Here is a 26684-nt window from a genome sequence, read left to right on the forward strand (position 1 = left end):
TACATTTTCATCGGTCATTTTTTTTTGTTACCGTTTTTACAAAAGCTCCAAGTATTGGATAATACACAATTGAAAAATAAGACGCTAGTTCTATGTACAATTTTAATTTCATACTTAATTGGAATCTGAACTCGATATTTTTTTTCCTCTTGACTAATCAAATATAAATGCAAAAAATTATTATATTAGTTGATTACAATCGCCATTTCTTACATCTAATAACAATTCGATGATATTTTAATCTATGAAATAATTTTCATACACGTATACAATAGTACGATGAAATACATGATTGCTTTATTCCAGCTGGTACTGCATATATTTTGGACACTACAGCGAATTAAAGCATATATATTATTTTCTTGGCGCAAATAAAGTGTGCATTCAATTACGAGATTAAATAATGACATTTAAACAATAACGATAATATTGGCCCATACTCCAAGAGGCTCAATGATGCTTAAATTACAAATCGTTGAACGAACAATACGAATACATGACTTGGGCACTTTCGATTTTCTTTTTCTTTAAAAGTGTCCCAGCAGAGAAAGCATATTAGAAAAACGCATCTTACATGATGAATTGTTATTTATTATATAGCTCGAGTTAAACATAGGTCACACGGTATATGGCCCATCTGAACTCGTGTGAATGTGTTGTTTTCTAACTTCTAAAAATACAAATATATATCACTGTACCATTCGCGATGGTATTATTATAATTATTATTAACATTATTACGTTGTGTAAATGCACGAGTGCGCATCGGCTGTAATTGCATGGCTCATCGTTAATCTGGCGCTATGCGTTTAATACTGTGATCGCGATCGAATTGGTCGGGTGGAAGGCGATGATGACGGACCGCGCCCCCCTCGTGCTATTATTGTTTCCTCGCCGTCGAAACGTCGACGACGAATCTTTCGCAGCGCCAAAAGCTCTCTCATTCGCAGAGCCTCGTAAACTTTCGCTCGTGAAAGTTTTCGCGTACAGTAGGCCTGTGTTATTATATCTCGAGCGCGTATGTCGTGTGTGCGTGGAAAAGCAGTATACGACGTTATTATCGTCGCTCCTATCGGATGCAATCGTTCCAAAACCAGTGCGAGCCGGGACACAGGTCGACGTCGAGATTGGCCTTGACGAAGGTGTTCCTGAGGGTCTGCACGCCCTCGCAGTCGAGGCCCCAGTTGGCGAGATTGCCGATTTTCCGCAGCTTGCCGCAGCTCTTGAACATGCTCAGCACCGTGGAGGCCGAGATCTTGCTCGCCTCGTAGATGTAGAAGCACTCGAGGTTCCTCACCAAGCTGTTGTTGAGCTCGTACTGGGGCAGGAGCTGATGCAGCGACAGACCTGCGGCACCGTACGACGTCGACGACGACGTTGACTTTACCGAAGGCTCGCCCAGGAAAATTTCCAGCTGCTCGTTGGTCAGGTCGAAGCAGCTGTGCACGTGCAGCGAGCTCAGCTCCGGGCAGAGAGCCAAGATCTTCGTGATCGCCAGGGCCGAGACGGTCCGGCCGAGCTGGACGCTCCTGAGGTACTTCAGAGGCGGTGGATCGGCGGCCTGCTGACTCGTCGACCAGACGACGTTCGAGCCGTCCTTGGAGAAGACCCGCAGATTCGGACAGCTCGAGAGTATCAGTCGCAGATCGATGTCCAGCGGCTTGTCGCTCTGCTCCACCCGCATGTGCAGCTGCTTGAGCAGCGGGCCGTTGGTGCGCAGATAGCCGTAGAAGCCGTCGAGCCACTCCTTCTGCACGGGTATGCCGTGGACGCTGAGCGACGTGACGTACGGGAACAGCCTGAGCGCGTCGGGCGGATGATGCGGCTCGGAGATGTGCAGCTTCTCGACGCGCGGACAGGCCTGCGCCAGCAACTCCAGCCTCGTCGGGGTGGTCCGGCAGCTGCGCGCCGACGTCAGGCTGAACGGCTGCTTGAAGTCGAGCAGACTGCCGCGGTTCATCATCTCGACGACGCGGCCCATGTGCGAGTACTCGGCCAGCGACTCGAGCTGGGGCACGTGCACCAGGGCCAGCAGCACGCCGGCGCTCGTGATGCCCGTGTTGGCCACGTTGAGCACCCGCAGCGTGTCGCAGAGCGGATTCCGCGTCTCGAGCTTGTCCAGCAGCACCGAGTCCTTGAATCGGGACGACTTGCGCGGCTTGAGCTTCGCCACGAAGGCCTTGAAGCGCAGCCAACTGGTCGATCGGTGGCTACGCGGGAACATGGCCTCCTCCTGCTCCATGGTTTTGTTGCGGTACTCCACGTAGACGAGCAGCTTCTCGAGGCCCTTGTCGGTGACCTGGCGCGAGCAGGCCACGTCGAGCACGACGAGCCTCGGGCAGGCCTTGCCGATCACCTGGAGCACCGAGTCGCTGGCGATGTTTCGCAGCGTCAGCCGCTGCAGATTCTCCATGCTGTGCAGGGCCGTCTTCAAGAGCTTGCAGTCGAGTCTGAGCAGGGCCGAGCGTGCGAGCTCGAGCGACTCCAGGCCCTTGCCCTCGCGCGCCAGCAGCTGCAGCAGCGACGTCTGATGGCTGCAGCCGTAGTAGCAGCAGAGATTCACCTTGAGCCGGCGTATGTCGTGCTCGAGGAGCAGCGCCAGCAGGTAGAGGGGCGCCGGGCCGGATATGAGGGTGGTGCCGTCGCTCGACGGCCCGTAGAGCATGCGCGACGTCTCCTCGATCACCTGCGAGCGCAGCCGGGCCGTCAGCGCCTGGGCGTAGTACGGTCGGATCTTGCGCTGGGCGTACTCGAGCACTTGCGCGACGGACGACTGCTGCGAGCGCACCTGCAGTCGGCGGCACGTCCCGTCGAGGACCTGGCAGACCTTCTGCAAGCTCAGGCATTCCAAGCTGCTTGGCTGACGGTGTCCTGGCATTTTTTCGACGTCGTTTGCTCGTCTCGCCGCCTTGAATGCTGCTGCTTCTAAAACAAAAAGACAATGGGAGTTGACGTTAGTCTTTTCGTCGAGATCTTTGAGTGCTCGTACTGTACATAAATTTATAAGAGAGGCAAAAAGTATCAAGCGCTTCTCAAGGCTGCTTTGAGCAGGGACAAGCATTATGTGCTCGTATACAGAGGCGCGTGCTACGAGATAATTCATAATATAAAAACTCAACTGCAGTGGAATCGCATTGGTATTATATAAGCTTACGAACATATAGCGAGCAGATATACACCAACTTCAAAGGGCTTAGGCTTAGTCGTAAGGGAATATTGACGCGAGCAATATATATGCCCGCAGCAGCAAAGGTTCTTGATCATTGTTACTTTTGCCTACGTTGCGATTCGACAAAATCTTCTGAATAATTTTTATTTTATACGTTTTTGCTTTTTCGTATTTTCCATCAACTCAAACCGTGTAAAATTAAAATTTTCACAAAGGTTGCGAGGGCCGCTGCCGGCTAATACCATTTATTTCATGTTCTTTGCTCAGTTGAATTTTTTCCCTACCCTTATATGCAGCGCATTATAATTTTAACGCGCGCCCGCGCACTAATTGAAAAATATTATGCACACAGCGGCACTCAGACAATTTGTATAATTTCCGTCTAGCTCTCTAGAAAATTAATGCGCCCGTGCGCGTATCAAACTTACGGAGTAATCGATGGAATAGCGACGAGTAAATAATTTCTCGATTAAATTGGCCGCATCTAATGCGCGAATATTCCACGACCGACTCGCGTTGCGCGTTCATTAAAAGAAAAAAGTAACAGTTTTCTAACGATGTCTTCCAGTAGGTCAAATTTTTATTCCAAGTTGATGCGATGTAATTATAGAAACGATGATAAGAAAAGCGAAAGACTTCGTCGCGCACTTTGTTGCGATGACTCGCCAGACGTTATTTTTCTCATTATGCCCGAAGCTATATTTATAAGCACAGTTAAGTATTTATTCATCGAATGTCGAAAATTCATATATCAAATTGAGTGATGACACGTGCGAAACCATCGCGGGCGCGTTTAACGGTACAGTTTTGTAAAATCAATAACACACAAATAAATGATACACAACAAGTTGTTGCATGAGTGAAAGCAGGACGAGGCGACTCGTACTCTCGATGTCAGGTACCTATTCATCTATTTAGCATGAACGTCCAAAAAATATGTATGCCTTTTGAGAGTAACTTTTAATAGAAGTTTGCAGGAAAATGTAGTGAATTAGGGAATGACGAAGCAAACCCGAAAATCCAAATTTCCGTCCCTTTTCTGAAACTTCTAAATATATATTCTTTTTAGAAGTTCTATATGGTGTCTTTAAAAACATTCAAAATTAAATTGGTCGTGGATTCTTTTGAATAAATATTCAGTAGAAGTTTCAGAAAACGGAATGAAAATTCCGATTTTTGGTCTGGCCTCTCTATCCCTTTAATATCCCAAAATTCATTTTTAATTGTAACTTGACTTATTCTCATCAAAGGTGTCATATTTGATTATGAGCTTTTTGTTTTCATCGATAGATGGAGTATTGTAAACTCGCAAGTGGCAAATATTTTTTCTTACGATATAAATGTCATGATCTTGATACACATAAAGGAAAAGTTCCGTTAATTTTTTCTATATAGTTCGGCCGATTCATCCACAGAGCAAAGCTGATTCTGTAATAAAGCGATCTCGCCGTGCGTCGTTATAAGCCGTGTCGACGAGCGAAATGTCACGTATCCTCCGATCTCCTTTGGCGCGCGTCGTCGTGTGCATCGTATAAACGAGAGAAATAAATCGTGTATCGAAATATTTACACAATTGCGCGACGGCTACGTTATTATTACAAGCTTGTGCGTGCGTGCACTCACGCAATACAAAGTTTGTACTGCTCCCAAGCTCCTGACTAATTTTTTTAGAGATACTACATCTTCCACACCAGCACGACAAAAGAATTGCCTATGCGCGAGAGAGCATACTCGAGTTTTCCTCTTTATTTTTTTTGCGCTCCGAGTTTTGCACACTGGTATAATTTAATTGTGGATTAATAACAATGCTCCAGGAATAACTTTGTGCGAGTCTAAATCTAACACGTGACATGTTATTTTCGTTGATCTAAATTTAATTCAGTGTGCCGTGTCCTGGTCAAAGAAACAAGTAAATTTAACGCTGCACACGAGCGGCGAAGTGAGTCACACGCGGAACAACAGTTGCAATGTACACAATGTCTTTTTCCACTAATAGGAAGTACATATATACGCGAAAACCGGTGAATTATAATTAGTAAGCTGCAATTACAGACGATTACAATATGAATGTATTTCGCTGATATTCCGTGATAGCACAAAGTGCGATCGTCGGGTGCGCACACCGGGTAATTCGTATATAGAACGATAAATATACATATTTTTGTTCGTTTCTTTTTGCGATGAAAGCAGTATTGAAAAATGGCTTTAACTAAAAGCAAGCGTTAATGATAACGAATGCGATCAAAGAAATTGAGAAGTGCGAAAAATGGGTAGCGATTGTGGTAGTGCTGCGTGCTTTTTGATACTAAAAAAAGGCATAAAAGCTATCTCGAATAAAGTAATTTCTGCAAACCGTAATCATATTCGAATGTTTTACCGGAAAAAGATGTGCGTTTGTGATATTTCGTTTCTATCTATTTCGGATGAACTCGTTATTATCGCTGGCTTTTTTTTTTACTTTTTTTGACATCGTATATTCAAATGCACAAGCGAACTCAAAAATCGAGCACTTTATAAATTATATCATACGAGGGACAGAAAAAATAAATCAAAGAATGATTTTAACGAGCCTTTTTGATAAATGGACTCTTCTATATATCACGTGTTATGATGCGGGTGCGAGCGACGATCGTTACAGCGGCAGCGTGAGCAGCAGCGGCATCGCGAGACTCGGGAGTCAACAGACTTGCAGGCTCCTCCGCGGCGAGATGTGTATATATATACAACACGCGAGATATGTATATAATACAAGTCGAGCGCGGTCAGTGACTTGGAAAACTTTCATGCACGACGACGACGACGACTCCCTTCGTTTTCCTCCTATACACTATATACATGCACGTATACATAGTCGCTTCCGAGGATCAATCCGGCGCGGAATTCCGCTTGCCCCGTGCCGCGATAGCAGCATAATATACTCATCTCGAGTTCGTGAGCACCATCACGCAGTGCAAACATATATATTTATACACGATATTCGCACACTCGTCGCGAGGAGTTTGACGCCTCCTTTCGAGATATCTGTGTGTGCGATGTGTATACAGTGTATGCGCGTATATATTATGCGAGACTGAGCATTATGCAATTAACGAGATATTATTACGCAAGAGAAACCGAGGCGCAACCATCGTAAAGTATACAACACACCTCGTGTGCTGTGCGAGCCTACACTATACTATATATATATATATAAAATATGTAACACGTTTTAGGTGCAAATTACAGTGGCTCTTAAATTTCATTTTTAGCGATTTATGTGTCTTTGCTTTGCGAAAAAAGATCGTCGTCGCTCTCTGTCTCTCGAGCATACGTGCGCATACTATAATACGATACGTATTTTGAACTTTCGCTCGGCGACTTCGCGCGCGCTCCACCCAACGCGGAGTAGATCTCGTATTTATAAATTATTACGCACATGCATGCCGCAGCGCAGCCGGTGTCGCACTTACTTGTATATATATATATATGCACGAATGTATATAGAGAAGCGTCAAGCGTCATCTTTGCTCCATACAACCTCTTTGCATTCGTACGAGCGTGCGCGCGCGAAGCAAAGATATTTATAATATATGTTGTTGCCTTCCTCGCTATTCCCTCGTGCTGCTTCTCTCCGGCGAATATACATAATACGCACCGCGACTGCATCATCGTAATATTGCCTTGTGCGCGATATTATAGATCGTGCGTCGCGTTGCGTGCGTATATATACGCACAACGAGTGTGCCTCGCGGTGCGCGCGCCAAGCGGCTTGTCGTATATGTAGAATGACAAGTTTTCGCCTCGCGTATATGTGTACGTACGCGCGAGCGTCGTGTACATGGATTTATACGCGCGCCAGGAAGCATGAATGAGTTTGTTTATATATATGGACGGATCTGTACAAAATGGAACGAATTGGAAAAAATTTTCTGCCGACGTCGAAAACTCGGCGTTTTGAAGATGTGTATTCTCCAGTTTTGTTATACGAGTTTTAGGATCGTCCATCGCCTCGTTTCAGAGCTGCGAAGTTCGTGTTTTTCGGAATGGAGGCGATGAAAGTTTGAATTGAATTATTTGATTCGATTTTGACGAGCATTATTTTGTTTTGCTCTACAGTAGCAAGTTTCCAAAGTACTCGGAACACTTTAGAATATTGTTTTTCTGAAAATTTGGAAATTCTCCAACAAAAAAGCTATCTTGCACTTTTTCACTCAAGCTTCTTTATACCGAGCTAGGAATTTTTTCAATATAAGCAATAAGCATGAATTTCGGGAAAATGTCAACATCACTCCTCTGAAAAAGGGTGACAGACGTTCTCAAAGAATCTTATTAAATTTAGAGACATGCATGACATCACAAACTAATAGTTTTTCACGACAACAATTTTTTTTTTTTTTGGTATATTCAACTTCAGTGAGAATAGTCACATATAAAAAGTGCGTAAGATAGTGGAGTGTAACATATGAATGGAAATTGTTGTTGTATGTGCATGTTGTGTAATATTTTTAATTGTCACAGAATCCGGAAGACTCGAGCATCTTTTATATTTTCTTTCCTTAACACAGATCATAATGAACGAATTTATAATCTATGACCGTAGAAAAAAATTGCGGGCAGTTCGATCGATCCTTCGGTTTCGCACTCGAGCATAATAATATTGACATTGCGTGAATAATATGATCTATGTGGAGTGTTATAATTATCATAGAGAAGAAGACAGCCTCGGTACGTATCGCGCTGGGAGGCTGCGCGACGCTGTCGATGTCATATACGCGTACCTAATACCTGTACGTATTTACGTTCATAAACTGCCTTCGTATGCTTACTTAATAATATATAGTATATAGTATACACACGAGCCAATCGGGGTCATGGCTTGAAAAGCTCCGGCATCTATGCGACACGTACGATATACGCGCGTGTGTGCGTCTATCTGTGTAAGCATTGCGGAGACGGAGAAACGGAGGCTGTGCGCGAAATATTATAGACAACTTATACGATATACGTGCATGTGTGTGCGTGCAGTTGACGAGTCGCCGTCGTCGTGTCGAATCATAACAGAGAGCATTGGCATATGTATATCGCGAATATACACGTGTGAAACGGAGAACGAAGAGAACCGATATTCGCTATTATCATCATCTCCGCGCGCACGAGAGTATGCGAAAATTAATATCTCGCATAGAGATAGGTACGCGTACGCGCGATCGAGTTACCCCGCGCGTATATCAATTAGCGCGTTTATACGTACAGCGCGAGTTCGATGCATTATATAGATATTTAATACGGAGTCTCGCAGGTGCAGGTGCACTCTGCTATATATATAAAGAGCCTGCTTTTCTCGTCCTGTTTACACTCGCCGGCGAATTGGATTTTCGGGACGCGGCGCAGTGCACTTTCTTCTGCCGAGAGTCGTGTGCGCGGTATGAGTTTCTACACGCGATCGCGGATATAGTCGCGCACATACACACACCCATATCATGCACTCATGGGGGACTCGTTACACTTATACAAATATGCGCACGAGATGTCTCATTCGCACATACACACACACATACCTGGGTATGAATTGCACTCGTGCGTATACATCACGCACAAACACGCTTACATCATTCTCATTTACGAGACGCGCAGCAAGAGAAAGCAAATGCGTATGTATACAACAACATCGCAAAGTGGTGTCTGCGGCCTGCTTTTACGCGCTCGAGACGTTTTGTCGTTGTGCAGTATATATACACACACTGCACACGTATAACGCGCACGTTGTGCACCGCGACTTCGCAGAGACAGAGACGCGTATATCTGCTGCGTATATATAAGTGTATACGTCGATGCACTTTATATTTACCTTTACGAGCTCGAGGCTCTCCTCTCTGCGCGTTGTTATCTCCGCGGCTGTAACGGCTCTTTAATTCGTCACGAAGAGCATCGACGCTTCGTTCGTGTCGCACTGAACGCGGCACGTAAATATTATTCGCACTTCGTATAAATGATTGTTATAATGTAATATCGGAGTCACTGTGCACTGGCCTTTCAAGGAAAGACTTTAATGAAACAAGAGTAAAATACGGCTCCTCTCGACTCCGAATCGTATCTCGTTACACATGTGTATAGAGAAAGAGGAGGAGAGCAGCAGCGGCTCTTGCTTAGGCGGCGAACGCTCGCGCTCGACTGATACCGTGAGGAGAGTCGCGCGCGGCTATGTATCGCTACTTGGCTCGCTCGCTCGCTCGCTTTAGCTTGCTTGGCGCGGCGGGCCGAGTCGCGTAGTAGCTCCGCTGCTGCAGCACATTGCACAGCACCGGCGGCGGTGGCGGCGAGCGCGACCTCGACACTATATACATACTACTACTACTACTATTACCACTACTATACTGCTATAGAAAAGAGAACTCGAGCGCCTCAGCAGCAACTCCTCCTCGCCGAGCCAAAGCTGCTTCCTTGCCATGCTCGCTTCTTGCGCGCCTCTTTCTTCTCTCTTTCTTCCTTTTCGTTTTTTGTTTTGTTTGTTTTGCTGTACTTATATAAATACCCTCCATGCGTGAGTTAGTGCACAATTGCAGCTTGCGCACAGCCATATACGGTAACTTTGACCATTTATATATCATTTTCTTCGCTCGTATCTGCCCCCATTAATGCCCCGTGATTATTATTTATTTTTACATTTTATGAGATAATTTGACAACGAGTGAGATGTGTATCTCTCGTACGTAGCAAGATTTGCCGCTTGGAATTTATCGAACGGGCGTACGAATTCAATATTATACTGCAGTTGAGGGTATTTTGTTTAATTTATTTCTCTACTTTCGTTTTCCTACGTGCTTGTAATTAGATGTAATATCTACCGTGGAGTTGGGAATTTATGCAAAGATTTGCTTTTCGTCACATCTTTTTACAGCTCCATACACACACGATTTCGGTGCTATTTTTTATCTCGCATTTTCGTACATTTTGACGCACATCTCGCAAAGCTTCAGACTTACAGTGTGCTCTGACGCGTTTTAGCCATATACATGGCAAATCCCTCCCTCGTGCTGGTTTCATGAAAATTCCCTCGCTTTTTGTAGAATTATAAATTATTAACGTTAATATGTTTGAAAGCTCATTTTATTCAAAGAAAATGCCTGTTTGACTCGTTTCAGTGCGTAATCATTTATATAGTAAACTTCAATGAATGTTTATCTTTGAATCGGTTCCGGTACATTATGCAAAAAAGCGAAAAAAGAAAAGAAAAAAATTTACTGCAATAATGCTCGTAAGACAGGAAAATAGGCCATCCTTTATTTAGCACGCAGCCTCTTTTGTAGCAAAGTTTTAGATTTCGCACGGCTCTTAATGCGCTGGAGGATAAACAAACACACGCTTAAACGTACAACATCTCTCGGTGCGATACCTACTTTTTTTTATATCTGTGCAAATAAATCACATGTGAATTTCGTGTAAGAGACACACTCTTGCCTAAAGGGCATATACACATACAGTGCCCAAAGAAAAATGAAGCGAACCGACAAAGCTATTTCTCACAAAAGATTCATGTATCTCACTTTGACTTATTCTAGTTCGCAAAACTTGACAACTAATTGTTATTGTTACTATTATTATTTCTCAACCTTTATAATATTGTTTAATCCACTCTATCAACGCGAAAATGTTAAATAAAGCTGAAATGTTGAAAGTATCAACTTGAATGCATTTTACAAATTCACGAGAACACGCGCAGCTAGTACTATGACTTATTTCAGCCCTGCGAATGCACGAGGTCAATTTGATACATTGTGTACATTTTTGTTTCATGAGTAGAGTAGGTATAACACAAACACGCGCGAATGTAAGCGCAAGCGGGACAGGCATCTCTTTCGGAAGAATAATAGTACGTCTGCCTTGAGTACCGGTCAAGAGACGCGCGTGTGTGTATTCTCGCTCGCGCGCCTCGTGTAAACCCGCGGGGCTTCTGATGCGGCTCTCGTGCATTTGCACATACATAATTGTACGCGCAATTAAAAATTGCGACAATTGCGCTGGCTATGACGGCTACTCGACGCAACGAGAGTATAAAGGACAACAAACACACGTGCGCCTCGGCGGCGGAGCGCGTATTCGAGCGTTGGACTCGATACGCGGTATAAATGCATCGATAAATCGCCTACATTCGTCGAACTCGATATTTTTGACGTGTAGCAGCGGATCGTACAATATTGAAAAAAAAATTTTTAATTCAAAGCAGATTTGATGTAAAATCAGACACCAAAATTAAAGTGATCGATATTGACTTTTATTTTAGCTAATTTTACATCCAATCTTCGCAAAAAATTAATGTACTGATTCAATTGTCTAATAAACAGCACAAAATAAAAACGCAATCGCATACATTATTTTTTGGGCAAATATGAGCCACAATGATTTAATTCTACACTTTAAATTTTTTCCATCATTGAATACAGTCTCCACCACTAGGTGGCGAATGCCCGTACGTGAAAATCCGCAAGTGGCAAAAAAAAGTCTGAAGTTATATATCGCAAATCTTTATGTCAATTTCGTCAGCTACTGCTAATTCGTCTACTTTTCGATTATAATAAATCAAATGGTGTTTCTTCGTCTTGGATTTTTTTCTATCACGAAAAAAACTTGAATTCAAACATCTACAGGCATTAGCATGCAAGCAATCAATTTGTGCGCTTCGACCAGGTACTTTTGTGCCGGAAATATTCTCTCCGCAAATAGTAAGCAAAACACAAAGCACATGTGCGCGCCTTGTGGTTTTCTGCGTCGCAGCAGATCGAATTAAAATTCACGCATGAATGGTGTGTATATACGCAGACGACGAATCCCAGGCAGCGAACGACGCGGTGACGACGACAACAATAACAGCAACGACGCAGCGTGCAAGAGAGCTGGAGCCCGCGAGAAAGACTTGAATTACACGTACATAGCACGAGCGCATAAGAGCTGTTTTATATTCTTACGGAGTTCGTCTAGATTGCCAGTAGTTTACATCCGTTTAGCCGAGCCAAACGTTCGCGAGATATTACACGGCTGAATATACATTTATTTTTCAATCGGCGTCATTTCAATTATATATGTGCGTTGCGATACACGCTGTATCGCATCGCGCGTCTACATAGAAAAGAACGTATCTGAAATTTCAATCGTTCTCGCGAAAGGAAAAAAATAACTTATCGCGCTCTCGAGTCTCTCCCTCGCTCTCCTGCAGTCTCGAGGAAATCCAGCAGCGCGTCGCGCGCGATCCGGCATTCTCTCCGAGTATTTCTCTCATTCATTTTTATTATTTTTCTCGACGCGCGACGCGCCTTTTTTATATACATATAAGCTGACGCACAATCGCTTCATTATATTATTATGTACATTGTTTGTACCTGCGCCTGCACTCGTGTATAGCGAACCGCAGCTGTGTACGCTGTGCGTTATTTTCAACTATGTACACAATCTGTGTGCTTTGTAACGTTCTCAAGTAAGTGCACTGCGCTTGCTCATTTTCGACGCCAAAAATTGCGCATAACGCAATAAAGTACGACTGAACCTTGTCTGCGGTTTGTGCGTGGAACGCTCGGGTTCGCGGTTGCGATCGTTCCTCCTGCATCGACGGGACCTTGAGATTCGTTCGCACATTTAGTCAACTACGCATTATATCATGTACGAGCATGCGCCTAATTAACGAGAAACTTTATCTCGAGTCTATCGTGGCCTGAAAAAAAAAAGGTAGAAAAGAGCGATAAAAGCTCTCTGCGCAACAAAGCTTGCGCAAAAAAGACATTAACTATACTCGATGAAAAAATTCATTTTTACCGCTCGCGCGCGCGACTGCGCCAGCTTAGAATGAGTCACTTTTCTGAGGGCACGTACACACTCGCGGTGACGTCTTTAACGTCTCTCGTCGATATAATGCCTTGCCAAGTAAAAGAGAGACGCGAATAAAGAGAAGCAGCAGCGAGAGAGGCTTGTTATCCTTGATTCGCCTCTTTTTTGTTGTTGTTGATGTCCAATGTTCGCGGTATCGTCGTGCGCAGAGATGCCACACTGGCGTCGATCTTCCGATGATTCAATGAAGGAAATCGACCGAAATTTCATTTGTCGACGCGACTTTAACGATCGGTCGCTTTCATTCACTGTATAAGATTATCGATACTTGAAGTTTTCGTATATTAACGGGTTCGAACGAGAATCGGCATTCCTTTTTATTTTCTTCGAGTCATACAAATGAAGATAATCCATGAAGTCAATTTTACGATAATTGCATTGGCTATGAACTTTCTAATGACATTATGTGCCTTGCACTTCGCTCGAAGATATATCATGTGTACGTGTGCATATCGCTTTGTTTGCGTTTTCTAACGCTTCAACGTAGAAAGTTTTAACTAATGAAATAATTTTCGACGACGAGTAATTTACGTATACGTCATATACTTCTGAGAGCGTCATATACCTGAACGAGTCTCGGTTTATACAATTTGCTGTAAAAATGTTAAGAATTTATGTGTACGTAATAGTAAATTCGTCGACGTCAGTATAACAAATTAATAAATACAACGTCATATTGCCGGTATACAAACGTCACTCGCTTAAGGAAGCACTCGAATCGCAGCCACGACGAGGAACAATCACCCTCGCGCTGGCTGCACGTATAAATGTGATTCAAAACATTTTTCAATAAATTATTTATTTCATTATAACCATGTATCGTATACCTACCGCTTCATTGTTATTGAGATTTTTTTTTAAATTTTGCTCCAAATATAATAAAATACTGTTCCCGATAATAGCATATTGTATGTATTCGATTGAAATTCTACAAATTAAATAAAAACTTGTAAATTATTCGCGATAACTCGTTGTTTTACATACAAATGCTGTAAAGCGTACAAGAAATACAATCGTATGTCGGCTAATTGAATTTCATTCGGAATCCGGTTATCTCCTCTTTTCTCGCTGTGTGTATGTACTATGCATAGGCTTGAAAATGAGCTTCGGAAGATTGAATTTTGCGAAACGCCATGTTTCGTCACGAAGTCTGCGCGAGATTTACGTAGAACTCATTTACGCGAAAGTCAATTTTTATTCATCGAAATCTATAATAACCAAGGATGTGTGCGGAAAGCAAACAATTTATCATCGTGTTTTACGCTTAGGCTTATCCATGTTCGAGAAAAAAAAATTATAATTGCTACGTCCGGCGTTAAAATAATTATCACTGCTCGTTAAGGAAAACCTCGACGCCGGAGGGACGTTCTACTGCTACACAATATCAAATAGATTAGACCAGTAGCCGGAGAAAATTGTTGCGGTGCTGAACCGGTGCTTAAGTGCAAAATGTATAAGGAGTCAATACGACAGACAGGTGACTATATGTCGTGAATAAATCATTATTGTAATTATGTGAATTTATTATAAATTGTTGTTGTTAGACATGGACTTGGCTTAGCGAAAAAAATTTTTAACAAATCAAAATTTACAAGGATGTAAAAAATTTGCATAACTTCTATCTATAAATACTTGCGGTTTCATTCTTTACATAGAAAAATGTTACACTGATAGGATCTGTATATTCATGGAATAAGAATTAATGATATTATCGTTAAAACAGTGTGCAGCTCTTGTGGTTAAAATTCTGAGCAACACCAATCTTTCAGGATATAGCAGCCCTTTGATTTTGTTAAAAACACGTTCCCAATTACCGTTCCATTACAACGAGTAATTATTTTAATGGACAGGTATTTAAAACAGCATTATTTAACTTTCTTTTTACTTTATTCCTCCAATAATGTCATATAATTCAAAAACTGAATCTATATCAGCTAATGCATTGATTCGTACAAAAATACCAAGTCAGACTATATTTCATTTTTTTCAAAAATAACACTTCCGCGTTATGTCATCTCTATTATTTTTCAACTTGTATTGTATATCTTCTAAAACAAGCACATAATATGGTACATCGCACCAACACAGAGGCACGATGGTAGTTACTCTTGCAGATGTACGAGTAACAAGAGCATTACATGCATAGGTAATTCTCGTCTTCGCAGAGACATTGCCCTCGGGCTAGAAATTCAGTCGAAAAAAGAAGTGACTCTGTATCCTCGATTCTGAAATACGTATGTGAGTCTGTGTATACGTAAACACGAGTATTCGAGTTTTCTTATATATACGCAGCCATTTCATAAATAATACGTTTTCAGCCCCGAGGCTGTGCCAGTGTGTGATAAACCAACACAGTCACACATATATACCCATGTCGCATTATGTCGTTGCCCCTTTTTCCACTTTGTGCATATGATATTTTAGCGCGATTATGCGTAACGACAAGAATTACATTACGTCAGATAAAGCATAATGATCTAACGCTGTAAAAGTACTTTTCGAGTTGTTCGGATTTGACGAACGGCAGCTGGCTCGGCTCGTAGAAAATTTTTTTCCTAGTCTTATAATGGCAGTCGCTCGAATTGCTTGCAACATCTCGTTTGTCGAAATGATTGAAGTCGATGGATTCACGCGACGTCGCTTAAATAATATATTTTTGTTGCATAAAATTGCGCTCCACATCGCTCCTGTTTATACTTGAGTAGCGTGCAATACGTTATGTTTTATGTAAGCTGCAAAGTTTTTCCTCATCGACGTATAGTCAGATTTCAGATCGTACATACTATGAGAGTATTTTTTCGTCATAATCCATCAATATTCATGTATTCAAAATTCGAATAATTTTCTTATTCAAGTTGATAATGGCTTTAAATTACTTTTAGATGTAAGCAACTTAAAATAGTACCCAAGAAATTGTTACATAAAATTAATTACATGAAAAATCTAAGATTTATATGATTGTTATCGCAGATGAATGAAAATATTATTGGAGCAATGAATAAATAAAAAAAAAGAATGGAAATTCATGTTGAATATTTTCGTCGTAAAATTATTAAAATTCATAGTTACTATTAAAAATATAAAAATTTGTATTCACTAATTTTATCCACTGATGTGTGCCCTGCAGTTGTCTCATTCATTTGAAATTTTTTTCCATTGTAGGCTACCCCTCGATATAAAAACTACAAATTCATATCAAAACTGGTAAGCAAGTATATTTTATGAAACAAGATCACTGTTCTATACGAACTATTCTCACTATTGTATAAAATTTGCACCGGTTAAACAGTAGCCAAGTATTTAATGCATCATAATAAGAAAAGTAGTACGAAAAATTCCTTCATAAACATGCATTATATGTTACTTCTGCGTAGTAAAAATGTTAAAACAAAAAAAGAAACGAAAGTAGAAATACCAGCAGTGATTTTATCTTCCCTTATTTGTCGATTGCAAAGTGATTCGAAGCTGTTACAACGTTACTTAATGTATCCTGTATTTAATTATAAAATGCACGATTAGCGGAAAATCCGCGCATTTATCTACGCACTTTGTACTTTCAGGCTTCTTGCATCGCAATGCATCATGTAAATTAAAGTCGAGCACAACGTACCAAATGCAAGTTTTCGCATTGCGACATACATGTGCATCTTAGCTCAGGGGGTTAATAGGGCCAGTTAGAAGCGCACAGCATTGCTATTAATATTGCGATGCTCACTCGTTTATCTTCAGCTACTTTTCTATAATTTTTACTAATTCGTCTGTAAAAATGAATGAAAAACTAAAGAATGATGAGCCTTTAAATCAAATTGAGAATTCACTCAGGATGTGTAATTAGTAAAAAAAACAATAATTTACCACGAGTTAAGTGAGCAGTGGCATTGTTGCTCTGCCAACATGTGACGTACTTGCACATGTACTTTAGGTATGACGACAATGTTATTCATGGACATTAGCAGCTCCTTCCTTACCTATTGTAATAATAATTCATATTTGAGTCTGCAAAGGTTGAAAATGTGCTAATTACTTCATCCTTAGAATTGTATTTACAACTGAACTTGCATTTAACAAGTATATAAATAGTTTTCAATACTTTTAAAAGTACTTGTGTATTTGATTAATGCGAATGATGATTTGATATGTCATCGAAGAGAAAAGTATTCAGCAATCATGTGAATATGAACTTTTTTTTAATATCTCTTCTGCGATTAAATTTTGAAATAGATGTAACATTTATAGTACCATTGAAAGTCGCGCTTACTACAATAATAGAGTAACAACAGGCTAATAAGTTGACATTCAGACAATTAGATTCAAACTTCTTCGCGCTCGCGCCAAACGCGATGACTACGCAAATCGTCGAAACTTCGAAGTTGAGAGGCAAAAAAGATGCGAACAAATGCGTTAATAAGTTCAGCCTTGCAGCTCATATATAATGCCTTTATATACATTGTATATAGTATATATGTACGCAGGAGTACAACGTATGCTATAGCTATATATATTATGTTGCTGCTGCTGCTGGCGCGTCGCGCGGGTTCATTGTTTGCGATGACCTATGACGAGCAGTCGCAGCAGCGGACTTAAACGCGACGTGCGTGCTAATGCAATTATATGCACTGTGTGCGCGCGAAACCATGTATATATATACGCTATATACGCTTAGCGCAATTTTTCGACTTGGTCGAGTAGAGATGGACCACCGTGAATGACTCGGCGTTTTAAGAATCGCTTCTATGTATGCGTACGTTCATAAGCCGAACGTCGATGTTTTTACCATTGAAAAATTAGTAACGGACCGTGCGATAATTTTATAATGAAGAATGGAGACATGTTTCATTAGGTAACGGCTGGATGAAGTTAAGAACGAGCAGATTAATTTATTAAGAGAATTCGACTTTTCGTATTGCATTTACACAGTATTAATGAAATTGGTCCTTATTTTTCGCTTGTACAATCAAATAAGATTCTTTTTCACTTATTTTCTGACAATCAATGGTATAAAGAAATTTTATCATCTTCACAGACTCTTTTCTAAGGGATGAATGATTTTCGTAACATCGAAATATTATTTTTCTTTTGTTAAAGTAGTAAAAAGTTGCTCGTAAAAGTTGAGTATTTTAAAACAAATCAAGCAAGAACGGCACAAGAGTCAAACTTTTCGACAAAAGTTGTATTACTCACAAGCACTTCGTACTCGATGTCATGTCCCGTAGACATAAATTAAAATTGAACTTCACTTTTATGTTGAATCATAATCATATGATAGAATTGCACGTGTACATAAAACACCAATAATAGAAAAAACTCAAACTTTGCTGCATTGTGTTTGCAGGTTGCCACGCACGAGCCGCACTTCAATCTCCTGTGGATGGGCAATCATCCGAAGCCAGACGTGCTGCGAAGTCTACTGCCTCATCAAAAAGTCAATCATTTCCCGAGGTACCTACACATATAATGCGTCATGAGTATAAAGATTCGCGATTCGAATCACCTTTACCGAGCGAATCCCCCGTTTCGTATTTGCAGATCGTACGAGATAACGCGCAAGGATCGCCTCTACAAGAACATCGAGGGTATGCAGCGCAGCAGGGGCACGAGGAATCACGACTTCATACCGCAGACGTTTCTGCTGCCCAACGAGTCGCGAGAGCTGCAGACTGCCCATTTCCGTTATCGTGGACCCTGGATCGTCAAGCCCAAGGCTAGCTCGCGCGGCCGCGGCATCTACATAGTCAATAGCGTGAGTCGTCTTTTTGCCTATATATATGAACCTGTCCTGACATCGATTCATACGTATGTGTGATATGCGCGCCAAACAGCCTGAAAAGATACTCACCGACGAGTCGGTGATCGTGGCTCAGTACATCAACAATCCATTGCTGGTCGATGGTCACAAGTGCGACCTGCGCCTGTACGTGGCGGTGACGAGTTACGATCCACTCCTGATCTACCTGTACGAGGAGGGTCTGGTGCGCTTCGCCACGGTCAAGTACGACGGCGGCGATCAGTACGTCTGGAATCCCTGCATGCATCTCTGCAATTACAGCATCAACAAATTTCACGTCGATTACGTCAAGTGAGTCTCGCTTTTCTGATCGAATTCAAGTTTAATGATAAAAAAAAAAATATCGCGCTAATTTGAAGGAAAACTGCGATAAAATATTACGACTAGTTAGAACTACGCATAAATTTATATTGTTTTTTCATAAGAGTATAAAATTCGTCCTTTAGAAGCGAGGATCCGGACGCAGAGGATGTCGGTCACAAGTGGACACTATCGGCTCTGCTCAGGCATTTGCGATCGATCGGTCAGGACACCGAACTTCTGATGCAGAAAATCGAAGATGTCATAATAAAATCGATTCTCGCCACTGCTTCGGGAATCGTGAGCGGCATCAAACAATTCGTAAAGCATCCCGAGACTTGTTTCGGTAATTTGGCATAACGTCTTTTGGCCAATCGTTCCATATTCGATTAATGATTTTAATCGTTTTTTCTTTTTCAATTTTTCAGAGCTGTTCGGATTCGATATACTGATAGACGATACATTGAAACCTTGGCTACTCGAAGTCAATCTTACACCGTCTCTTGGCTGTGATTCACCGCTGGACGTGAGAATCAAGTCGGCGCTCATGACCGATTTACTGACACTAGTCGGCGTACCTGCCGTTGATCCAATAGTCAAGCAGAAAAGTACGAATTCCAATAAAACGATCAATATGAACTTGACCAAGCGTCTATCGATTGGCGTAAGTTGACATTTGTTTTCTCACTTATTTTCATAGCTTAAAAATAGCTAATCATGATTTTATACATATTTCAGTGTAGAAGAGTCCATTCCGCGGAAACCTTAAATAATCAGAAAAAGAAACCCAGCGTAAAAACGAATGTAAATAACAAAACTGGATTGAGTTCGGAACAACAAAGAATTTTAACATCCTCGAAGGCACAAATCGAACGACGCGGAGGGTTCGTACTCATATTTCCTAGTCCCAAATCGTGGGAATTGTATTCTCAGTACTTGGATCCGGTAACCGGCGTACCAATGGCGACGGATCCTCTAGGACCTGGAAAAATCGTTCAAGTAACCAGTGTCAATCACAATTTCATGCTGCACGAACAGCTGTTTCCAGCCGCCAGTCGCTCAGCTGGTTACATACTTCCTGACGTGAAATTTGATCGACTGTCAAGGTAAATGATTATTTTATAAATAAACTTTCTGCAAACAATTGTATCAGTAAACACGGTGATACTAAAAATAACCAAATTTACCAATTGTTATAAACGAACTTTGGAATCTATTATTCGATATACATGGTATTACAATGTACATAGTTAATTTTGTTAAAAGAGTTTCATTTCAAATTAAATCACTCAACAGATTCGAAAGGTATGAAAGAGCATTGGTCAAAGGTTACAGATCTAGCTTGGATAGAAACGACAGTAAAGAAAATTTGGACGTCGACACGCACAAATACAAAGCTCAAGTGATGCAGCTCATGCACGAAGGATATAAATTAAGGTTTGCTTGCAAGCTGCTTCCTGAATAATTTTTTTAAGACAATATCGAAAGAGAATAATTATTTTTCATTTACAGTCCTGGAGAAGCGCGAAAAGCATTCGGCCTATACTTGGGAACTATTCTGCGGAGAATTTCCGAAAGTGATTCGGATCCTGTTTGTGTCGATCTTGTTAGTAAATTTTTGCAACAGTCTACAAATAATCTGAAGCAGCCTTTTTCATATACTGTAAGCATCTGCCAATTCCGTTTACTTTCTACGTCACAAAAAGTTTTTTCATTCGACGTCCATCTCTCTTTCACAGCTGCCGAATAGTAAATTAGGCGATAAGGATAAAGCCGCGGTCACGGCCAAGCAATTGTCCGACTTTTTACATCTATATAATAGAGAAACAGAAGTGTACTTAGATTCAGTTGACCGACCGCGGACGGTCCCGAACAGGCTATTTCAAAAATTTCTCATCGCCGCCAGGTTAGTGAACTGAAATGTAACCATGTAGTAACTGAATTACTACCAGTTGAAAATATGTCTTTTAATTTCTCTAATAATTCTTTATTTATAGCGAGGAAGATCTCGATGATGTATTGATTCTACAAACTAAACTCTACAACTGCGCTCACACGTTTCTTGGACGTAGCAGTTTTGCCGGCAGTGTTCGAGGTTCAAGTTTACTGGGCTCGCTGCCACATATCACCTCAAGAGTGCATACCAACGCCAATGCTACCGAGCAGTGTAAGTGCAACGAAACGAATGGTCGACCGAGCAAAGCTCCGAGAACGTAGTTTGGACGTTGTTACACTTTGTCCAGTGATAATTTTATCCACACGTTATTCAGTAGTTATAAGAATGAAACGCTGCATTAAAACGTTCGATAGTACTAAATAATAAATGAAATAAGCTCTGAACAATAATTGTTGTTTTTAGTTTCATTGCGATATGCGCGCAGTGTCAGGAATTAATTTTATGTTTTAGTTTATTATTCGTCAAACGATGTATGAACTGTATACTAATGCGAAGATTGTTAGAAGGCTTGTTATTGTATGTTTTAGCAAATTATTTTCCAGAATACATGAGTAGTCTTTGTGCTTATTTTAAGTATTCATTAGTCCAAAGAAAAAACTAAATGTTTGCGAGAACTATTTTCTTGTTTTAGGCGCACATTAAAAGGTCTAAGAATTATTATTACTGTTCTAAACTATAATGTTCCTACTTACAAATATTTTTTTAATAGAACACTGTAGTTACTTGATTATATTTAACCTCTCATAAAAAAGTGATGAACTAAATAGCTCGATCAGTTTACGAGCGTTCTGATTGTATTATTGAAATACAATTTTTTTGGACGTATTATTATAAAATATATTTTAAAATAAGTTCAATCATTTAGAATTAATTTTAATTTCTTTTAATTTTTTTTTCAACTTTACCAAAATTGTGCTTTTGAAAAATGACTATACAAAAAATTAATGAGGCATTATTCAAGATCTCGGAATGTTACTGAAGTATGGAGGTTGGATAATTGAATGAATCGTACACTCCTGAAAGTTTGTAATTTTTTTCATCTTTGTCCATATAATTTTATTACTACATGATGAATGAAAAAATATTATTGAACTCATTAAAAAATTGATACGCAATGCATTTACACTAAAATAATTCATTAAAATTCAGTCGGAATTCGATCAAAAGAATATGAAAAACGTAAAAGTATCGTCTCTTATAATAGCAAATAAGTATTCTTAAAGAGAATTAAAAAAATTATGAAAATTATAAAATTTCAAGAATTAAAATCAATCATCTGTATGGTAACGTAGCTTCAGTTTAATTGATAATATCATATCGATAAAATAGCTTGAAACGAGTCTTGACGCTGAAAAATCTTCTCTTTTGAGAGTGCAATAATTAAATTATAGTTGTTTGATAACCGATAGTTTACTATGCATGAAAACATTTTTCGAATGATTTTAAAAAAAGTTGAAAAATTTACGTTGGCATGCATGTTAAAAATGTTAAGTTTATAATTACAGAAATTGATTTGAAGAATTTTAAAATTTTAGAATTTACTTAAATTTTGATAGTTGCACAGCTATGATTAGTGTTAGCCAATTTTATTAATGTTTTATTTTTGTTGTGAATTGATTTTAAGGTGATCCTTTAAAATGTTCAGAAAAAAGTTTACGAGAGTTTTATACCCACAAATACTTGTAAAATTTGTCAAAATGAAATGAATTTTTTTCCTATGATAATGTTTAAGCAAATAATATCCTTTCCGATAATTGGTTTTAAATTAATGTCAAACGATTGAAGATTTATCATTTTTCGTTTTTGCTTATATCTAGGATTATTTATAAAATTGTTTTTTTGTTACTGTTAAATTTTATTTTTTTGTAAAACTATTTATGATTTATATCTTAAATTATGTCAAGAGTCATTATAGTCTGATTTATTTTCGTACAATATGTCTACTTAGAATAAATTTATCACTTAAATTTATTTGTATGAGTATAGAAATTAATTGCAACATACTTATAATACTGATGCCAAGTAACATAAAATTGTATGTAATGATGGTGCTGAAAAATTCTACGGATCTTGCGGGTATATCATGAAACGTAGTTAGTTTTATATTGTAATTAACATATTTTAGATTTCTACAATCACCTCAGGGATATTCGTGAAATTTTATACGCACTGTAATGGGATTAAAATTGTGATTCTCAATTAATAGTGCCGTATTGGTGATTTAAAACCATGAACATCATGAAAACAAAAAAGTGAATATGTCGATATTTTCCGCTAAAAGCTTGATCTTACTTGAAAGAAATGTTTGATGAATTATAAGAGGAAATTGTTAATCCGAGCAATTGATGAATTTAAATAAACAAAAAATTGAGAATAAAATCTGTGCCTTTTTTTTAATTCGCAATATTTATCTTCATGAATAAAATTCATCCGAAATAAATATATGTAACACTTTCCTCCTCATTTTTTATTTTCAATCTGTCAGTACAAAAAAAATGAACAATAAGCAAATACTGTGTGTATATTTACAAATGGCAAGAGGGAAAAGATGGACCAAATTCCATCACTCACGGAGTTTAACGTTTTAAATGATACTTTTTTAGATGAGTGTTTTATCAGCGAGGAAAAAGAAACAGCAGAGGTCGCAGAGCTATCCAAACTGTCGTATTTTCAGTCTTGAGGCAACGTTGCTACTTGCTAGGTCCAAAGCGAGCGAGTTGGAGCGTTTGTCGATTTTTATTTTCTATATTGAGGAGTATACGATATCGAAGCCCCTCTATGTATTCATGTTAATTAACATAAAAATTAGATGAATAGGGTATCCCTATCAAAAAAAGTCAGATGATTAATCAGATGATTAATCAAGTGATAAGTCAGATGATTTATCATCTGACTTGTCATGACAAAACATCATCTGACGTTGAATCGATAAATACCACCTTAAGTTTCGATGGAATCATGTCATTGTTTAGGTGTGAACTTATTTTTCCTAAATATAGTTTTTTATTGTATTTAATTAAATGAAATTATTTTTAATTGTAAGTCCAAAAAAAATTTTTCTTGTCATTTTTATCATTTTATTGTAAATTTGGTATTTTTTTCAAACAAATGAACCATGTCTTGATCTTATTTTGTAATGGTGGGTCTTTACAGTTTGCACTTCCATGAAGAAAATTAAATACTGCAACAAAAATTAAAAAAGTTTTTCATCTTTCATACAATTATAACATATAATTATATAATCATATAATTATAACATTAAATAAATACAGCACACTAAAGGCTCCAGAGGGGCTACAATTATTCAATTTTTAAGTGTTTTATTGGATAAAACACTTTCCTTTGGCATATTGAAAAAAGCTGTTATGACTATTTTCAAAATTTTCAATTTTTTAGCTTTTTATGAGGAAAATACTCAAGGATACAGTAGTAACATTATAAACACTAATTAACAGTACCTTACACTTCACAAACTTCAAACGTCAAAACTTGTTTCCACACAGCATATTTACAAAATACATTCAATCTGATGACAGTTATCTAGACATCTAACATCTAAGGACAACCAACCTAAAAATGGATGCAGCACCTGAAACATAAATTGTACCACAAAGTATCACTTTCTTGCCAAGTATATATCTCTGTATTTATGTATATAATATATTATTATTTGTAGGAATGATTTCATTTTGCTTAGTAAACAAATTACTTATCTGATAAAGTCTTTGTAAAATAATGCTGCAATACTGCTCGGCTGCTGTCAAAGCGATCACTAGGCAACATAACCATTGGTGTCAGTGCGCAGCAGAGGCTCTCTGGTGCTCTGTGATGGCATCGCCTGCAGCCGAGCAGTATTGCAGCAGTATTTTACATAGACTTTATCAGATAAGTAATTTGTTTACTAAGCAAAATGAAATCATTCCTACTAATAATAATATATCATATACATAAATACAGAGATATATACTTGGCAAGAAAGTGATACTTTGTGGTACAATTTATATTTCAGGTGCTGCATCCATTTTTAGGTTGGCTGTCCTCAGATGTTAGATGTTTAGATAACTGTCATCAGATTGAATGTATTTTGTAAATATGCTATGTGGAAACAAGTTTCAACGTTTGAAGTTTGTGAAGTGTAAGGTACTGTTAATTAGTGTTTATAATGTTACTACTGTATCCTTGAGTGCTTTGATTTAAAACGTTCATCATTTCATATTAATTAATATTTTCCCCATAGAAAGCTAAAGAAATTGAAAATTTTGAAAAATAGATATATTTTATACGCCAAAGGAAGCTGTTTTATCCAGTTAGATTCATAAAAACATTTAAAAATTAAATAATGGTAGCTCCCTGTGAGCCTTCAGTGTGCTTTATTTATTTATTGTTATAATTATAACAAATTGATTTTTCCTATGCTTTCCAATTGGCTTATTAAAATAAACTGCTATAACGGGCTTTATTTAGATGTACTGAGGAGTACTGAGGTCCCTGAATTTTAATTATTCACTAATCAAAATCAATAAATTATATAGTTGTCTTAAAAAAATAAAAAATTTATTGTTAAATTTCAAAATAACCAAAATGATGTCATTTATGAGAATTTTCAGATTTTTACATGACAAATCACCTTATTTACACTTGATTTTTTCCAGCGGGAATAACTTTATTTTAAATAATTGTATGAAAAATGAAAAACTTTTTTAATTTTTGTTGCAGTATTTAATTTTCTTCATGGAAGTGCAAACTGTAAAGATCCACCATTACAAAATAAGATCAAGACATGGTTCATTTTATTGAAAAAATAACCAAATTTACAATAAAATGATAAATAATGACAAGAACAATTTTTTTTGGACTTACAATTAAAAATAATTTCATTTAATTAAATACAATAAAAAACTATATTTAGGAAAAATAAGTTCACACCTAAACAATGACATGATTCAATCGAAACTTAAGGTGGTATTTATTGATTCAACGTCAGATGATGTTTTGTCATGACAAATCAGATGATAAATCATCTGACTTATCACATGATTAATCATCTGATTTATCATCTGACTTTTTTTGATAGGGATGGCTGATTTTACCATAATCCTCTAGTTCTTATTGGATGCTGACATTGAACACTGTGTGTTTCTAATAATGTCTATATTAGACTTAGCAGCAGCTAAGTTTGATCCCGAGCTGTTTATGTTTGATCCAAATGTGAGTTTTCCATCTTAGTCGGTCAAGGGTGCATCGCCAGGTATTTAACCAAAGTCGATAGTAATCGAGTTAAAAATTGTCGAAATAATTCTATGGTATTCAGGTATTCGGGAGTCATATTTATGATTACCATGTTGAATTTAATAATTATAACTATTTACATTAACCCATTAACGCGCAAAAGTGCAATTTTGTGCATGAATTTTCCGTTGTAAAAAAATTATAGATAAAGTTAAAATATTTTCTTGAAAATCCATACCCTGGGGTTTTTGGGTATGCTCTTTCAGTATCCGGTGTTATTTTTGCGATAAATAAACATTATCATCGTTTATTTTGCCATTAAAAACAAAAAACGTGATTTTTTGACTCAACATTTTTTTCAAAGTCGATTTTCTACCTTGCCTTGCCTTA

The 26684-nt window shown here is 38.8% G+C and overlaps 2 protein-coding genes across 3 annotated transcripts in view; one reads left to right on the forward strand and one right to left on the reverse strand.

Moving 5' to 3' along the window:
- Positions 1 to 21922, forward strand: part of LOC106658037 (tubulin polyglutamylase TTLL5) — a 55262-nt gene extending 33340 nt beyond the window's left edge. For both annotated transcript variants that reach the window (XM_014379838.2, XM_023457614.1), the window contains exons 5-14: positions 18356 to 18462; positions 18550 to 18763; positions 18843 to 19099; positions 19255 to 19454; positions 19537 to 19772; positions 19847 to 20214; positions 20405 to 20545; positions 20621 to 20771; positions 20848 to 21014; positions 21106 to 21922. In XM_014379838.2, coding sequence (XP_014235324.1) covers positions 18356 to 18462; positions 18550 to 18763; positions 18843 to 19099; positions 19255 to 19454; positions 19537 to 19772; positions 19847 to 20214; positions 20405 to 20545; positions 20621 to 20771; positions 20848 to 21014; positions 21106 to 21325 — 2061 coding nt within the window. In that variant the 3' untranslated portion in view covers positions 21326 to 21922. The remainder of the gene's footprint in view (positions 1 to 18355; positions 18463 to 18549; positions 18764 to 18842; positions 19100 to 19254; positions 19455 to 19536; positions 19773 to 19846; positions 20215 to 20404; positions 20546 to 20620; positions 20772 to 20847; positions 21015 to 21105) is intronic.
- Positions 132 to 9305, reverse strand: LOC106658038. The gene is made up of 2 exons (XM_014379840.2): positions 8996 to 9305; positions 132 to 2924 (listed from the first exon to the last, which is right to left on the reverse strand). The coding sequence occupies exon 2, from the start codon at positions 2875 to 2877 to the stop codon at positions 1069 to 1071; it is 1809 nt and encodes a 602-aa protein (XP_014235326.1). The 5' UTR covers positions 2878 to 2924; positions 8996 to 9305; the 3' UTR covers positions 132 to 1068.
- Positions 21923 to 26684: the final 4762 nt, after the last annotated feature.

The sequence above is a fragment of the Trichogramma pretiosum genome, unplaced genomic scaffold (genome assembly GCF_000599845.2).
Source record: "Trichogramma pretiosum strain Unisexual culture from Peru unplaced genomic scaffold, Tpre_2.0 scaffold195, whole genome shotgun sequence".
Taxonomy (NCBI): domain Eukaryota; kingdom Metazoa; phylum Arthropoda; class Insecta; order Hymenoptera; family Trichogrammatidae; genus Trichogramma; species Trichogramma pretiosum.